Genomic DNA, 19,552 nt, shown 5'->3' with positions numbered 1-19,552 from the left:
CATTTAACTAAACTGCTTTTTTTCTTACTAACCTCCGGTAAAAAATTTGGTGGTTAGTGCGTTTATAACAACTCAGTGGTGATGTTGCTATCACCTCCAAAATTGAGGTACGTTTCAATCACAATTTTTTCTCCTAACATTCCGAACGCACCGGAGATAAAAGCTGAAACAAAGGGGTGGTTAGTTAAAGTTTAGTGATGACAATTACCCATAAATAATCGGTGTTTCTTCTAAATTTCTGTTAATAAACCTTAAATTCTTAACTAACATTTCTACAAGGATTACTATATGTAATGAATTCACTTTAATCATGAGCGGATTTAAGATATGTCTTCTTTACAACTAACCAATTATATTTAATCATTAAAAACAAGACTATATGGTCAATCTACAAATGTAATAATCCTTCGTTCCTATTTGTATAAACCCAAACCCACAGTTCTCCAATGTCAGATTCTCTGCCTTTTAAATGCCCCCATGAAGACCAAAATCAAAACAAGAATGCCATAATTTCAAGGTTAGTGATTATATATGATATGCAATGAGGCTTTCACATCATTAATATTTGAAAGATTTGTGAATGCCGAGGACATTAACAAAAAAAAAGCAAAACTTAACGAAGCAACAATAGTAAATAAAAAGGGTCCGCAGGCTTGATTGATTAATGCTCGAATCCAGAAACAAAACAAAATGGAACACCACATTCAAACACAATATGACACTGTCTAAAATTTGCAGATAAATTTGAGAAACGATGTTGAGATAAAAAGGAAATAATCATGGTGTAGCTTGGTAGAGCACAAGTACGGAGCAGATATTATCGCAAGCATTCGCTGCTCAGGAGAGTACCCCATACGGTAAAGTTAATTTTTCAGCTGTTTCGCTGTCTTGAACCACTCAGTGTGGAAAGATCCCTCCATATCCACTCTTTCGTAAGTATGGGCACCGAAATAATCTCGTTGAGCTTGAACCAAGTTTGCAGGTACCCTTTCCCTCCTGTAAGTGTCAAAATAAGCAAGACTGGCAGACATGCCGGGAGTGCTAATACCGGAGTTGATGGCAAGACAAACAACTCTTCTCCATGCAGATTGCCTATCGATGATTTCCTTTGCAAACTCGGGATCAACAAGAAGGTTTGCAAGGTCAGGGTTTCTGTCGTATGCCTTCTTGATTCGGTCAAGGAAAATAGCTCTGATGATGCAGCCTCCCTTCCATATTCTAGCCAGTTCCCCCAACTTCAAGTCCCAACCCTTCTCGATGCTTTTTGCACGAATGAGATTCATGCCCTGTGCATAACTGCAGATCTTGGATGCATAAAGTGCTTGCCTTACATCATCAATTAATTTCGCCTTGTCCACGGTTTGGTCGGTCAAGACATCACCGAACCCTCCTGATTTGAAAACTTTAGCGGCTTCAACTCTTTCCTCCTTCAACCCACTAAGGAACCTTGAATCCAAAGAAGCTGCAATTGTTGGAGCAGCAATGGACAAATCAGCAGCTTGCTGTACAGTCCATTTACCAGTACCCTTCATGCCGGTTTTGTCCAAAACTTTGTCAACTAAATAACCCTCTCCTTTATCATCCTTAATTCCGAATATATCAGCCGTGATTTCAATCAAGAAGCTCAAAAGCTCCCCCCTGTTCCATTCCAAGAAAACACTCCGTAGTTCTTCATTCGATAATTTTCCAACAGATTTCAGAACATCATAAGCCTCGGCAATCAGCTGCATATCACCATATTCAATTCCATTATGAACCATCTTGACAAAATTACCTGATCCACCTTTGCCAATGTAAGTCACACAGGGTCCGCTATCAGAAACTTGAGCGGCAACCTTATGAAGAATGTCTTCAATGTATTTGTAAGCTTCAAAAGACCCTCCAGGCATCAAAGAGGGACCGTTCCGTGCACCTTCTTCACCACCTGAAACTCCCATCCCCAAGTATAACAAACCCAGTCCAGACATTTCTTTCTCCCGTCTCTCGGTGTTCTCGTACCACTCATTGCCACCATCAATGATACAATCACCTTTCTCCATGTATGCAGAGAGAGTTTTAATGGTCTGGTCAACAGGGGCCCCTGCCTTAACAAGCATGATTATCACTCGAGGTTTCTGGATCGACTGAACAAAAGATTCAGGATCATGGAAACCAAATAAAGGAAGATCCCCTTCCTGTTTAGCTCTTTCAACAGTCTCATCGACTTTGGAGGTAGTTCTGTTGTAAACAGAAATGGGGAAGCCTTTCTCGGCAATGTTAAGAGCAAGATTTTGGCCCATAACAGCCAAACCAGCAAGTCCTATTCTTGTAGGTGGAGCCATAGTTCTTCCTGTTAAATTTGCACATCATAATCAGTGACAAGCCAAAAGAAAATAAAAATTGACAATAGAGACAAAGAAAACTACAAAATGAGAAAACCAACTTCTAATAGATTATATATACACACATATACATACATATGTATATATATACACATAAAACACCAGTGATCATATAATGTCCTTGAAACTAAAAGCAATCATATTTGTGCAATGGATCAGCCATATATCATTGGTCACCCTCATACTCTCAGAAAATTCATATCTCTTCAAAACTAAGAATCAATTTCAGGTCCACAGTACAACTAACAAAGTCCTTAACCATTGAAGCTAATTGGAACCTTCTACTTAAATACAAAGCTTAATGTTTTATGATAATAAAAAATAAGTTAGAAGATTACCTCTAGTGTTAACAGATTCAAAAACAATGGAATGAAATTGCTAACAGTTTGTGAGAATCAAATAAGAAAACTTTAATAATAATAATAATAGTAATAACAATAACAATAATAACAATAACCCCTCTCTAATAGCAGATTTAACAAATGAATGAATTGAAATCTCCCTACATATGATCACTGGTAAACCTTGCAGAAGCTATAACTTCTGTAAACTAAACTATTTGTTAATTCAAATTAAAAAATAAAGAATCCATGCTCTACAAACTCATCAACTAACCCAGTAAAATAGATGATGAAAATAAACTGAAATTTCTCAGATCATACATAACATAACACTATTGTAAATCCACAACTAATAGCAGCTGAATAAATTTTGTTTTCGTTCAAATCCCAAACTAACAATGAAAAAAAAAGAAAACCAAAACCCAGATATCAGCCAAACTCAGACAAGAATTCTCAAGTAAAAGCCAGAAAGACAATTGGTTTTGCTTAATTAACAAAAAAAAAATCAAATCTTCGAAACTAAAAACATGATGGGATCAAACAAACAGATCAAAAGTTCCAAACTTTATTGAAATTCAACATAAGAAAAAAGAACCCAAACCTCAAAAAGTCCCTTCTTTCCTCTGTTTTTTTCTTTTTCTTTTTTATAGAAGGAAATCAAAGATGTGGGTTTTTGAGGAAAATAGACAAATGGGTAGATAGTATTTGAGTAAATATATAAGAAAAAAAAAATCCTAAAATGGTCAAATTTTGGCATCGCCGTTGATATTGTGGTAGGTGGGAGGGCTCCCCACTGACCCACTTTGTGTCTAATTTCTAGTTTTTGAGTTAAAATAGATAATTAATTATATGATTACTTTTTTTTCCAATTGAAATCTGATTAAATAAAATTACTGAAAATTTATGGGTAATTAATCATAATACAAAAAATTGGTTAAAAATGGTAGCAATATGGCAAAATGGAGCCAGGTGACTGGTGAAGAAGGATACTTCATTTTGTTAGGTAGCCAACTACTCTTTTGCCACTTTTCCTTTATATTTTTGTTTTTCCATTTTTGAGAATATTCTTTTGTTCTCTCTTTTCTATTTTAATTTCATTTTCAACTACAAATCTTCAATTTTGGAGATATCAATGATTATTGCAAGTCTTAAAATTCAACCAAACATAAACAAACTCCCTCACTTCATTTTACTAGAAATAAAATATTCAATAAAAAATTGTATGTTGATAGTTAGGGTTAGGGGTGAACAAAATTCTATTCGATTCAAAAATTTAATAAAAATTTTAAATTTTAAATTAAATAGTTTGAGTTATTTGGGTTAATTAAGTTATTTAGATCAACTCGAATAAAAAATTAAGTTTTCGGTTTAACTCGAATATGAATTACACAATTCAAGTTATTCGAAAATCTGAATAAAAAGAGACAAAACTACGTCGTTTTGATAAATATTTACTTTTTTAAAAGTTAAAATTCAAAATAATTAAGTTAAAGGATAAAACTACGTTGTTCTGATAAATGTTTACCCATTAAGTTAAAAGGTAAAATTATTATATTGTTCATGTAGTTAAATAATCTTCTACTTCGTGTACTAGTTAAACAATCGGTCCATCTAAATGCAACATTAAATATAAATAATAGGATTCGTTAACTCGACTCGATTCAATTCGAAAAAAAAATTCAAATTGAGTTCGGTTGCTAAAATAGGATTTGTCAACTTGACTAACTCGAAAAATTTTTACTCGATTCGACTCGACTCGGTCGAATACTCACTCCTAGTTATGGTGTCCATCATCTCAGATATGACATGAGTTTGAGTCGTATTTAGGACTTTATCCCTTTATAATTAAAAAATTTAAAAATTGAATAGGATAAAATGGAATGAAAAGAAAATTAAAATAATAAATAGATTATCAGCTTATATTTTAGCTTTTAAAAAAGAATTTCAAACATTGAATAAATTTTTATATTTAAATGAATAATCAAAGTTGTGCTACTAAATATAAATAATCTTTAATATACAATTTCGACTTTATTCGTTTTCTCACTTTGATATTTATTCAAATTGGTACTTAAAGTATATTCATTTCTTAATTTGGACCTAAATTATGTCTTCGTTATCATTTTTAAGTTCATTTTTGACAGACACTAAAAGAAAAGCTTATAGTCAATTACAAAGTGACATTGACATCTTTATGTAAAAAATATTTTTTATAAATGTACGTATTTAAAAATATATAAAAGAAAAGTAAATATATAAAAAATTCAAAAATATATATAAAATCTAGAAAATATAAATTGTAAAAAACTAAAAATAAAATAATGGAAAAGAATTTAATTGAAATTAATAATATTATTATAAAATTGGAAAAAATTAAATTATTAAAAATATAAAAATTATAAAAACTATAATTTTTAAAATTTTAAATTTCATAAAAATAATAAAATAATATTGAAAATGTAAACATAATATTAAAATTTTATACTATTTATTAATTTTAAATAATTTTCAATGTTAAATAAGTTTTACAAATTATTAAATATTTTTATATTTTTAATAATATTATTAATTTCAACTAAATTCTTTTTAATTATTGTATTTTTATAATTTATATGATTTTTAGATTTTATAAATATTTTATATTTTTAATGTGCATATACATTTAAAAAATATATATATTTTTATAAACACGCAGCGTAATGCTTTGTAATTGATTATGAGTATTTTTTTTAATATTTGTCAAAAAGAAAAGAAAAAGAGTTGAAATATATAACAGATAAATACTTCGTATACCTAATTGGAAAGTGAGTATTAAATTAAGTTTAAACCAATTTCAAGAAGCATATAAATAATTTAGTTGAAAAGTGAATGGAGGAACAAATAAACCCATTTTTAAAATTTTTTTAAAAAAATTTCATCCAAACACTCTTAAGGTAGTCTTTTTTGTTTTAGCTTTTTTATTTAAAATATTTCATATAAAAATAATAAAACACAAAAGTTCTGGTTTTTTATATTTCTCATATATATGAAATAAAATAATTACATAGGATAGGTGAAGTAAGACACTGGGGTAGAAGTTGGCAGCTGGGGTAACCCACTTCCATATAGTTTTCTTTTTTTGTCTCCCTAGATGAAAACTGACATAATATCAAGAATAGTCTCCATATTTTTTCAGATTTTCATGATAACAATTTTATTTTCTTTGAATTGTTTTTTTTTTTCAATTTTAGTAGGACATAAATAGGTTTCAAGTTAAGAATTGGTTTTTCAAGAATTTATCTTGAAAATTTGATAAAATTATGAGGGGACCATTTGTGATTTATTCCATTTTTTGTCAAAACATTGGAGCTCAACTAAAAACTTGGAATAATACCCCATTTTGCATTGCATCATATTTCCTTGGCTCAGATCAAAAAAGCAATGTCATTCGATCATTACCAAACTGACCGCAGTCTTTTTTTGTGTGTGAGGATCCCACAAGTTCACCTTTTATTTCTAATAAGTCATGAACTAGATCAGAATCATTCTCAACGAACTCATAAGAAGTGATCCCATTTTTTCCATCGGGTCCGAGTAGAAACCAAAAGTTCTTGAGCGGCTGATCCGGTAAAACAACCAAAAGATAAAGAAGTATCGTTAATTTCTTCATGCTTGTTCCAAGCTCGAAGTACCATTTGCACAAATAAAAATCCCCTTCGTTACATGATTTCTTTTATCAAAACTTCAAAATAAAATTTTGAGAGTAAATGAAAATCTGATAAGATACAAGGACCATTTTTGATATTATGCCATTTTTCATTTGTAGAAAAAACACTTTGGAAATCCAACTCCATCTATTTTTCTAAATTATTTACTCCCACTTAAATTATATATATAACCGAATCGATATCCGAATTTACTCATGATATCAAAAGTTATTTATATTTCTACTTAAATTATTTTCTTTTTGCTAAAAAGTTACTCGTATTTTTAATACATGACTCCTTCAAAAGCAAATTCAATAGATAAATAAAATCATTCATATATGGGCGGGGGGAACTATAGTATTTAATTAAAAGGAAGCTACAGAGAGTAATACATACATTTGTGTATGTATGTATATGTATATTATCCTTTAAACTATGATCAGACATTGAAAATTAAAAAAATTCTTAACTTGTAAAGCTTTATGTATTAACATGGCAAATTTCGAACCAAATCTATTGATGGAAAAGGTTTTACTAATAACAAAGAATCATTTTCTTGTGTACATAACGCTATCTGGTTGAGTACAATTCATGCTTATATTCGAGAGGAAGAAATAGCAAAATTTATGAATCGATAATAGAAATTCTACAATAAATGGGATAATGAAAATAAATAAAACTGATGTGATGATATAACCATCAAGCCACTATGAACAATCACTACAACTTTGTATTCTTGTTACCTTGATTGCCGGAGAGAAGCACAAGCACTTTAACTTAACCTAAACTCCGAAATTGCACATCTGCACAAACTCCATATCATTATCCACATATTTAGTCCAAAGATTCTTGTATTGGTTCATAGCAATGTCGAGCCAAGGTTTCATGTTTCCATTATAATGAATGACTGCAGCATTGTTGATCTCATCCATGCTAATGCTTGGATTGTATCCAAGACCGAGCACGTGCCAAGATTTGTCCAATGATTTAGTCAATGAGTAGAATGTGATCAGGCCAGGCGGAAGAGCATCCAATTTCCATAGAGTTCGATCCTCATTCTGATCAGAAGGTCAAATGAAAAGTTAATTAAACATCCATTTTCAAACTTCAATCCATAATTCTCACCATTAGTATATCAGAGGTGTTGTATGCAAATTTTGACGTTATAAATTGGTTTTACTCCTAAAAGTTGTATCTATTTGATAATCATTTCTATGGTTTGCAATTTTCAATCCAAAAACCAACCTAATACTAGAAGGACTAAGCACTGATTTTGATTTTCAGCATCTTGTTAAATTTTGCAGGTAAAAGTATTATTGATTTTCCTCCATCAAAGTCAATGGATTGATAGCTAGGAAACCAAACATCATGCTAAGTTTGCTAACATATTAATAGCCTTATCAGTATCAAACATCACTAAGTTAACTTAAAAGAAAATAACAAACTTACCAAGTTTTGCCACTCCTCATAAGTTTCCGTGCATTTCTCACGCCTCCAAGCATCAAGATCAAAAATATTCATCCCATATGCCCAGGCACAAGCCTTGGGATTAAATCTCTCCTTAATTAGAGGATGTGTAAAGTTCAAATACTGAGAAAAACGATGAAACGACCCAAAGCAGGTCTCAACAGCCCCATTTACCTTTCCAGCCAGATCTATCTTCCACAACCCTGTCAAGTCCTTTTGAACCACAACATCATCATCCAATAACAAAATCTTATGCAATTTTGGGTACATTTCAGGCAAATAAAACCTAAGGTGATTCAACATCGACATAGACTCGGGGTTTTTTAACTTCATGTTACTCCCATCTTCCATCACATTCTCTGTTGTTTTTTCAAAGTTAAACCTCTGCTTCTTAGCAGACTCAATCTGCCTCAACACTGGGGCATATGAAGAATTCAAGAAACTATAATCTTCCACTGCCTTCACCTCCAAATGAGCACCCCCTTCCACAGGTCTCATTCTAAACCAAACTTTCATAGCAGCCACATTCATTCTATCGGTCACCACATGGAACACATGTTTCCAAGGCTCCTCCGCATTCTTCACCACGGACCTCACCACCACAGAAACTGCAATCACATTATCTGAAAATACAGCATAATGATACAAACTAGGATCCTCAAACTCAGCCGTAGGCGACTCTTCCTTATACTTCTCCGGGTGTGAAATTCTCTCCTCCACAAGCCTCATTGCCAAGCAATGCAAACTCTTAGGAATAGATTTAGCAGCAATAGAGCTCGCTAAAGCTCCATTCTTTTTTGCCTTACCTAATGATTCACTAACAGAGAAAATGGTATCTTTCAACTTCTGAATTTTCAACTGATTATCATAATTCTCTTTAGATTCAGCTACCATCAACCTAGCAAATTTCACTCTATCTTTCACTTCTTTCTCAAACTGCCTTAAAACATCCTCATCTAAATTCCCATCTGTTTCAAACAAACTCGGTTTTGAAGTAAGATCTGAGAAGTTCTTAGCTAAATCATCAAACATTTTCAATTGCTTTGAATTTTCAAGCTTTAACTTTCTTGCGTAAGCTGCATATGTTTTCACTAATGTGATATGATCATTGGCTTGCTTGTATATCAAATCTAACCTTGTTTTGAGAGGATCTGAATTCAAAGCCAGAAATGTTCTATGCATGTAAGCATTTGCGCCACTTGGAAGACTCTGCTCAAAAAAACCCAAACAGAAAAAACGGTTAGATTATCTAAACAGGCATTTTGAACCCCAAAAAGATTTGAATTTTGCAGTATTCAAAGCTCAGCTGAAAAAGAAAAACAAAAGAAAAAAACCCATAGGGAAAACGCCAGAAAGAGATGGATTTGGAAACAGTGTAAGTGAAGAATTGGATTAGAGAAATAAAAGAAGAAGGTAAAATTACAGAGTGGTGATGCGTTGGAGGAGGACGAGAAGTGAGGAGAACGGAGACAGTGACAATGAAGAGAAGGGAAAACAAGGCAGAGATGAAGATCCTGTAAGAAAACAAACTACGGAAACCAGCCCCAACTCCGCCTGATCCGCCGCCTCGACTGCTCCTGACGGCGATAGCCATTGAATTCAGCTAAGAACCCACTGATCACTTTCTTCCCTTGAAGTGATGAGTGAAACTGAAATGTGTTTAAAGTGGAAGGTTACTGAGATCTGAGATCTGAGATCTGATAAGGGAAATGTGTGAAAAGTTGATTTCCGCGTCGGTGTTTATGAGTATTTTATTGATTTTACAAAAAGGAGATTTTGTTTACCCGGCTACGCTCGGGGTTTAAAAAACTAATTATAAATCATTTTTCTTTTTAATTATTTTTATATTTTTATATCAATTTAAAAAATAATTTATTTTAAATATTTAAATTAACATTTAATCCCTCAATTCTGCAATTTTTCCTAAATCAGGCCAGATTCCATTAAGGTGTGATTATAGGATATTTTGAGATTGTGTCATTTCATCACTTCAAAATTAAAAAATTATATACAATCTAAAAATTACCACAAAGAAAATTAAACCATTTTTAGGTGATGGTGACATTAAGAAATCTAAGTTTAAAGATTAAATTAAAAAAATTATAAATTTCAAGACTAATATGGATAAAAAAATTTCAATGATGAAGATAAAAGAAAAGAAAGTTGCTTTATCCCATAAAGGAAAAATAGAAATGAGGGGGATCGGTAAAAAGGAAAAGAAATGAAAATAATTTATTGGTGGTTCAACCACCCCTTCTAGATTCAATCTTTATAAATTTAAAAATATTAAAAATTCATGAAAGTTCAAAATAATTAAGAAATAAATAAACATTCATTTTGTAAATTATAAAAATTAATTTAAATTTGGTTTAGAAGGTTTTTAATCTATTTTTACTTCTATCTCCTTCCAGTTTTTTAATATCGGTTGCATAGCCATAGGGCTAAATCACCAATTCCCTACTCCGATTTCAACAACTTTATATTTCATCTAACAATATGTTTTAATATGTTTATATATTTAAAGAAATTGATCAATACGTTCAATCTCATGGTTTAGCATCTAAACATGATTTATTCAGAAAAAGGGTATTTTAATTTTGTGTTTTTTTTAGTAAATAAAATACAGAGATAAAATAATTACACTACAAATTGAGTCCCCATCGATTCAAACTTATTCAATAATTTATGTAGGAATTTCCTTGAACCTAATAAACTCATACGGATTCTTCTACATTACACCAACCAAATATATGAGATGTAGCATTAACTTCTCTTGTTACTTTGTGTAAAATCATTTGTCATTTTCTACTACAAAGTTTATTTATTTTAAATGGTGATATAAAGAATTAGATTAACTTAAATTAATTTGTCCTTAATATCTTAATAATTATATAAATTTAATTTTACAACTAAAATATATTAGTATTACTACATCTAAAATAAAACTTTTGATTAAATAAATGCTATTATTTAATAAAAAGTAATTTTAAAAATATTTAAATTTTAATTAAAAATTAGAAACCCAAGCGCATGCGGGGATCTAATGCTAGTTTTTAATAAAAAATGTATAACAATACAATTTTTTTTTTTGTGTGTGAAAAAAAACTTACAGATCTAAGTTAAAAATGTAAAACAATACTTTTAAACAAACACAATTTTGTATTGATTTCTTTCCCTCTTTCTCTGCTTTGCGGTTCTTAACTCAAGTCACCCACATCTCCAATACAAAACCCAAAAAGAACAGCTGTCACATTTTCCAATAGTTTCTTAGAAATGCAACAAATTACCCGCCAAAGTACAATTTATTTCATATTTTTTACTTCCATGGAAATTAGAATCATTTAATTATACTAACAACTTTGAAATTTTTAAAATGGTTTTCTAATTATTATTATTTTGTCAAGTTCCATTAAATGTTAGTGACGGAGGGTGAAGTCGCAGTTAAAGAATTGATATAATAAAAAATTAATCATTAAAATTTACATATTATGTCAATTTAATCATTTTAAAAAAATTAATCCTCAACATTTGCATATCTTCTCTATTTAATTCTAATTCTAATTCTAAAAATTAATAAAATATAAGAATACATAAATATTTAGAATTATAAAAATTATAGCGCCTTTTTTAGGGTTTAGGGTTTTTAGATTTTAATTAATTATTTTGTAATAATTTTTGAGATGTTAAATAATAATTTAATTCATAATTAAAAAACATCGTATTTTTACACAAATCGTATATTCAATTCTAGAAAATTTGAATTGGATTCATAATTGAAACTCCATCTACTCTGCAGAGATGAAATATTAGTTATTAATTTTTTCGCCTTCTTAATATTAGTTTGATCCGATTTTCCAGAAAATTATTTATTCTCTTATCTATTATTTTCAAATAGTCATGTTCAAGAAAAATATCCCATGAATCTCAAGATATATGATAAGTTTTTTAGAATAAGGCTGGGGTTGAAATTTATAGAGAGAAAACGCTCCAAGTAGGATGCACTGCATCAAAAGCACTAGAAGTGCATCCACCTAGAAACATTTTTAAGTGACATGGTACTGAAAACGCTTCTAACTGGATGCTCTTTCAGTGTTTTTGCTGGCAGTGCATCTTGCTTGAAGTGTTTTCTTTTTACAATTTTCAACTCCCCACCAGGCTTGAGGAATTTTCTGAACCAATTGCAAGTCAACTTTAGTCTATAAAAACAACTTAATTCAACATCGGGTGGCATAATCCATTTACGAGCAAAGGAAAATCATAGGAAGATTAGAAGAAGAGAAGTTCGCACATAAGCCATAAGCTGAATTGCTTAAAGTAATCATTGGTTTTTGTTGTTCATATTTAATTACAACACTATTTCTCTGCAAGACTTTTTACTTTCGAACATGTGGAACATTTTATCCGAATCTGAAAAATGATAGACGAATTAATGCTATTGTTTACTACGACGATTAAGTGCATGACACCAAGAACGGTGTCATTTTTTATCATAGAATACATGTCATAGCCCGATTTTAGCTAAATCAAAACATTGGTTTCGAAATCACAAATCTGAGGTCAAAAAATTATTTTAATATTATTTTTAGTGTTTTTAGCATGTGAATATGTATGTGTGAAAATTTCATGAGCTAATTTTATCATTTAAGTGATTAATTTGAGAAAATGACTTAATCGTATAAAATGCAAGAGTAGCATGCTATAAGTTAAAAGTGCTTAATTGGTATGACTTATTAAATGAAATGTCCTTATGTTGTAATTAGACCATTGATAGTGGAGATGAACATTAATGGCCTTATATTTGATGTTTTAAATGTTTAATAATTAAGGGTAAAATGGTAAAATATGTATTAAGTTATAATAAATAAAAGAAAAACAATTTTAAGCCTAAATTATCATCATCCTTAGTAGAATATTAGAGAAAGAAACTAGGATTTTGAGTTTTCATCCATTCGGCCATGGTTAAGTTTGATTAAGGTACGGTTTTAGCTCGATTTTTGATGATTTCTATGCTTTTGTGATCGTTGCTTTGAGTACTAGCTAGCCTGTACCCTAATTTCTGAAATTGTTGATGAATTTGTGAGTTTCCATTGATGAATGCTTGAGCTTTTGAATGACTGTTGATGAATTATGAAAGCTTGATGATAGATATTAAAGTTTTGTTAAGTGATTTTTGACAAAAATGTCAAATAGGGATTTAATTGTGAAAAGTGTAAATTAAAGGGTTAAAATGTGAAATAAATGTGAAATATGGGTTGATATATATACTAGGAGAATTCGGCTAGCATGTATTTAAAAGAAATTGGATAATTTTGTGTATTTGTGAAATAATGACTAAATTGTAAGAAATGTGACACTTTAGGGGATAAAGTGCAAAAATGCCCAAATATGTGTTTGTGGACTAAATTGAATGTGTTGATAAATAAAAGATTTAATTTTGAATGTATATAGATCAAGAACGAAAGAAATAGGATTTAGATCGGGGAAAGTCGAAAGTTATTGAATAGTCGATCCGACCCCTCTATTCCGACTACGACGTAATTCATATGCAAATAAATGTCTTTAAATTGAATTACATATGTTTACTTGTCATGGAAATGTTATAAATGTTGAACGAGCACTTATGAGCAAGAATCGACAGAGCTACAATATTCGAAAGTCCCATACGAACCTTAAGAATAGAATAGGATACGAATGTCATGAAATTAGGTTATCGAGATGTGATTACATGTAAGACCATGTTTGGGACATTGGCATTGTATTGAGATTATGTGTAAGACCATGTCTGGGACATTGGCATCGTTAATCAATTTTGTGTAAGACCCTGTCTGGGACAGTGGCATCGATATGTGATAACATGTAAGACCATATCTGGGATATGGCTTTGTATGAGCTTATGTGATTTTCAAGTATCTTTAATGATTCTGAACTGTTCAATGGGAAAAGTCAAGTCGAGAAGGAATATGTGAATGAGTTAAGTGACTCAGGTACGTACGAGTTTTGAAAAGGGTATGTTCAATGAGAAAGGTTTGTGAATTTGAATGTGATTAGCTATGTTTAGCATATTTGAATTGATATACAAATATTCATGAGATGACTTTATTTGTATATGGCTTTCTAAGATTTTAAAGCTTACTTATGTGTTCTTTCCATGTTTTATAGATTATCGAAGCTAGCTCAGACATCGGGGATCATCGGGAACCATCATCACACTATCGACTACTTGTTGGTATTTTTGGATGCTTGTAAATTTGGAATATGACATGTATAGGCTAGTGAGTTGATGATATGTTTTATGGTTTGTTATAGCCATGATATTTGACTTGCTTTTGTTTGAAATGTTGGTATGTATTTAGCCATTTAAGTTGGCTTAAAATTATGTTGGATAAGTGTTAAATGTGATGTATATAATGTCTTGTGTTTTGGCATTGTTTGTCATGCTTATTGATATGACTAAATGGTTACTCATTTGGTTAGTTATAAATGTTTGAGGAATGATATATTATGGTATGGTTTATAGATGATGAATTGATATGTTTGAGAGGCATGATTTAGTTGATGGTAAGGGGATGAAAATATATGTAGAAGTTATGTGAATTTGGTGATTTTAGTATAATGTTTTGGTATGTTTTGAATAAGGAATTGAGAAATGGTTGAAGTTAGATGGCATAATATGTGTATGAATTGGTATGTTTTGGCTGCCTATAAATGTAATGAAATGGTAGCATTTTGGTTGCTAGATGTGCATACGAAAATGGTGGCAAATTGACTTGGAAAATGACCTATTTTTGTCCACACGGGTAGAGACAAGGGCGTGTGTCTCGACGTACGGTCACGTTACATGGCCATGTGTCCCCTGGGATACCCTTTCGAATTAAGTCAGTATACCCTACAGGTTTAGCATGGCCAAGACACACGGGCGTGTTTACTGGCCGTGTGTGGCACACGGGCTGGCACATGGGAGTGTGTCTGGCCGTGTGACACAAGTCAGTAACCCCTCTGGTTTTCCCACGGTCATAGCATAAGGGCGTGTCCTCGGCTGTGTAGTGTAAGTCAATATGTATGCCCTATTTTCACACAGCCTATGACACGGGCGTGTCTGGTAGCCGTATGAGGCACATGGTCTGTTCACACGGGCGTGTGACCCTTAAATGTTTGAAAAATTTTCCCAAACTTTGCAAATGTTATCAGTTTAGTCCCGAACCACTTTTAAGCATGTCTTAAGGTCTCGTAGAGCCTTATAAGGGACAATGTAAATGATTTGAATGGATTTTATATGAATGTATAAATGTATATGTTATGTAGGTGAATGATGTGTATTGTTCAGAATGTCTCGTAACCCTATTCTGGCGACGGATACGGGTTAGGGGTGTTACAATACATCACGATTGGCTTTTAAGCAGAACTTCGAAAATGAATTAGGCAGAAAATCATCGAATCTAACCAGATGAGAATGTTGTACTTTAAATATCTATTTTGTATTTTGGTCGACCCTGTAAAAATTGATGCTTTTGAAATCAGAAGTGTGAGGGGGTTAGAGGCGATGGTGTAGATGCATATTGGCAGTGGATCACCATATTTGGAGTTATATGTAGAGTTTGTAAGGACAAATGAAGGCTTTCGGAGGTCAACAATATTCATGTTCGAGAGGATAGAACAAAAGAACAAGCCGAGAGTCTAACAACACAGTTGTGTGGTGGGTTTTCCACTATGTTAGAAATTTCCCATTATGATATCCCAAAATCATCAATGGGAAGACACTCATCTATTTTTGCCCTGGATTTCAACCGCGATAACCCAAATTCTGAACAATCGGGGTATGGTGGTAAGACTACTGCGCGATAACCCAACTGTTGGCAATTAACAGGGGATTTCGGACGCTTCGACTACTATACAAAAAAGGATGATGTACACACTATGATGTCCATTGGCAAGGGGACATCCAACACAACAGATGTTGGTGGAGCCGAGAATGATGAGGGGACTGAATCTGATGTTGATCCAATTCGGGAGCTCGGTGCCAATGGTTCAAAAGTTGCATTATTTTCTGAACTAGAGTCAATTCTGACTAAACCATAAGATGAAGGTCTTGGTGATGATGATGATAAAGATCTACGGTTCACGGCGTACTCACTTCCAGCCCACATGCATAATGTAGACCTATCGGTAGAAGATGAGTTAGAGTTTGTAGAACAACCACACAGAAGGCTAGGCCAAGCGAGTTCTTCATTGGATTTGGGTAATTTAGAAGCAGAGAAAGAGTTTTCAACTAAAGATGGTTGTCACTAAAATGAAGTGATACAACATCAAGAATGAGGTAAGCTTCCACGTAGCTAAATCTTGATTTGACAAGTTCAAGGTAAAGTGTGCAATGCGAGACAACAGATGTGCATGAAAAATCATGACTGGGTTCGAATCTGCACCAATAGGATGACACATACTAACTAGAGGATGGTGTGGACATTGATGTCGGTGTTGGCTCTTGCATAGATGTAGACAATAGACCTGCTTCACCAGACCTTGGATGTAGTGGTGGCCATCGTGGCCTCCTCATATGTGATTTCCCCCTCCAATCTTTTTCACTCAGCATGTATGGCTTGGAAAAAAACCTAAACCAAGGCATATACTTTGGATATCAAGTTAACTCCGGAGCGACAATCGCCTCACAATGAGGTAAAAACTCTTACCGATTGTTCCACATGTTGATATATTCGTCGTGGAATCTAATTCAATTCTCATCTGGCCTCCCCCGCAAGTCGATAAGATAGAGATCATCGAGGTCTTGAGGTGCCATTGGAATCGATTGCCTGAACCCGAATTGCGACAACACCCTACTGACTCATACATCTCCATGGTAACATATACTACCAATGGCACATTCATGTGCCAAATGTTGGGATTCACTAGGGATTTTGACGGGAAACATTCTTGATTATCGATCCTTATATGGTGTCCATACAAACTATATTAAAATAATGAAAAATTAGTTATATATATACTATTAAATCTTAAATCAATCAGTTATATATACTTACCTCCACTTCAGATTGTTGGTCTAACAGAAGCTGTATGTCTCGTAATTCTTTCGGTACTCTCGCATAACTCGACCTATGATTCCACCTATTGAAATAATTTGTTAACAGAATAATTTAAACTTTAAATTATTTTATTATAGTAAATAGATTATCTAATTAATTTGCCTTGTTACGAGTGAGAATATGTAACGGTAGTTTGCTTTAAGACGTAAAAACGGTAGCCAATATTGTGCCTATGACTACAGTAGTAGCATGTAACCACCAATTTTAATTTTGTGGTTGCATTGCCTGACACATCTCCCAGTACAATGTCGCCAACACAGCAGATGCCCAACTGAGTTCGTCCGCTTTTCTAAAGTTGACGAATTTCAGCAGCCACCTTAAATGGACGAGATTTCGTGACTTATCTGACACTAAGATACCCCCGATTATCATAAGGATATAAGCATGGGTGTGTTCTTCCCTTTCGACTTCTGTTGAATCCTCATCAAGCTCACTGAAATTTCTTATTAACCAAGCCATTTCTATCCGGCCTCTAAAAATGGTCTCCGGAAACAGCCCCCAAATTTCCTTACATACCACTCTCCAATCGGTGTGAACAGTCCCAGTCACTATGGACCTATTTACTGGTAACTCGAGCTGTAACTACACATCCTTAAAAGTGACAGTACACTCATCGTATGAAGTATGAAAAGTGTACGTCTCGAGTCTCTACCTTTCCACCAACACATTTACAAATATTGGGTCCAACTTACACCTCCTACCTATAAGGGCTATGTGCGAAAAATTAGCTTATCTCAAGTAGGGGCTCGATTAAAGATGATGGAGGAGCGGATAGATTACGAATGTTGGTTTGCAAAATTTGATCTTCCGCCTAATGAAAGAAATTATTTTTTACAAAATATTAAATTTAAATATAAAAAAGAATATAAAAATAGACAAAATTAAAATATAATAAGAAATATTCTTACAATTTGCAATTGATTGATGGAAATGTAGTTTTTTTCATGAAGGATTACAGAATTTGCCATTGATAATTTCGAAAAAAATGAATTGTAACACCCCTAACCCGTCTCGATTGTAGGATTAGGTTTATGGAGTATTACGACAAATAACGAATCTCAATACATTATAAAACAATTTTTATAAAGTTAAACATGTGCAACATGGTTAAGTTAAACATGCGCAGCATGGTTATTTACATTTGTACTTATAAACTTTTAGTATATGCCACTTATAACCTAAACTAAAATGACTATTCCACAATAAATGAACGTTATAGGAATCAAGTGATAAGCTACCAAATTGAAGTCACCAAAACACCAAAAACATGATTTCATCTCAGAAGGAACAAAACATCCCAAGATATCTATTAACATAAACATATCAAATAACCTTTCAAAATACATTTAGTTACCAAATCATACATTAATTGTCACACACCACATCCAACCAAATTACCAATTAGGATTCACATCAATACACATATTATATACTTCAAATGACACAAAATATAACCATAGTGCTTACAACATACATAACTAAAACCCTATTTATATGCCACTTATAACCGGACCAAAATGAATAATTAATTACCGAATAAGTTTTTGGATAGTGTGATCTCTAAAAGCAATCCAATTGACAGATCGAATCTGACGATCTACAAGGAATAAAAACCAACAAAAGATAAGTTTACGTAAAACTTAGTAAGGCATATTAAATATAAACTTTAACTTACCGTAACAATTGTAACTTAGACGTTTCTCAACTAAATACCATAACAAGATCAAGAGTTCATCATTAACCTATAGATATCACAACTCTGACAATGTTAGTGAGTTCACATGTACGAAACATATAACTTTACCATGTTATAAACATTATGAGTAAACACATTTAAAACTTAATTCAATCATCACCTATTCACTTAAAAATTCACATTTCTTTTCAAATATCCATATCCATTGTTTCAATTCATACATCTATTTCCATATAATCAATTCACATAACCATTTCATTTAATCATTTTGTACAACCATTTCATACAACTATTTCGTATAATCATTTCATTTCACACATTTAACACATAATTATTTTGCATATCTCATTTCGTTTTTAATAATTCATATCAATTTCTCCATTCAATATCTCATTCCATATAACCGTTTCATATTTCCATTTCTTTTTATACATTTAACACATTTATCATCCGATGCGCATTACCTGATAAACAATTGTTCAAGGATTCCATAGCGTCTTTCAAACATGGTCTTATTTATTTCCGACATGATGCCATAGTGTCTTTCAACTATGGTCTTATTCATTTCTGGCATAGTGCCATAGTGTCTTTCAACTCTTGTCTTATTTATTTTACGGTATAGTGCCATAGTGTCTTTCAACTATAGTCTTATTCATTTCTAGTATAATGCCATAGTGCTTTTCAACTATGGTCTTTTTCGTTTTCTGGTATAGTGTAATAGTGTCTTTCAACTATGGTCTTATTCATTTCTGATATAGTGCCATAGTGTCTTTCAACTATGGTTTTATTCATTTTTCAAGCCAATGAACTTGATCCCCATATACATAAATAGATATTAAATTACTGAAACATCAACTAATTAATTTAACCAAGTTACAAACTTACC

The 19,552-nt window shown here is 32.2% G+C and overlaps 2 protein-coding genes across 2 annotated transcripts; both read right to left on the bottom strand.

The window, feature by feature from the left end:
• Positions 1–631: 631 nt before the first annotated feature.
• Positions 632–3,533, bottom strand: LOC108454870 (6-phosphogluconate dehydrogenase, decarboxylating 1). Its single transcript, XM_017753476.2, has 2 exons — positions 3,324–3,533; positions 632–2,329 (listed from the first exon to the last, which is right to left on the bottom strand). Exon 2 carries the CDS (start codon positions 2,319–2,321, stop codon positions 864–866), a length of 1,458 nt encoding a protein of 485 aa, XP_017608965.1. The 5' UTR covers positions 2,322–2,329; positions 3,324–3,533; the 3' UTR covers positions 632–863.
• Positions 3,534–6,887: 3,354 nt separating this feature from the next.
• LOC108456237 (probable galacturonosyltransferase 9) lies at positions 6,888–9,691 on the bottom strand. The gene is made up of 3 exons (XM_017754838.2): positions 9,299–9,691; positions 7,858–9,084; positions 6,888–7,466 (listed from the first exon to the last, which is right to left on the bottom strand). The coding sequence occupies exons 1-3, from the start codon at positions 9,467–9,469 to the stop codon at positions 7,191–7,193; spliced, it is 1,674 nt and encodes a 557-aa protein (XP_017610327.1). The 5' UTR covers positions 9,470–9,691; the 3' UTR covers positions 6,888–7,190.
• Between the last annotated feature and the right edge of the window lie 9,861 nt (positions 9,692–19,552).

Source organism: Gossypium arboreum, chromosome 7, assembly GCF_025698485.1.
Source record: "Gossypium arboreum isolate Shixiya-1 chromosome 7, ASM2569848v2, whole genome shotgun sequence".
NCBI classification, from domain to species: Eukaryota; Viridiplantae; Streptophyta; class Magnoliopsida; order Malvales; family Malvaceae; genus Gossypium; species Gossypium arboreum.
The sequence above is the reverse complement of the archived record's forward strand: the minus strand, read 5'-3'. Positions and strand labels throughout refer to the sequence as shown.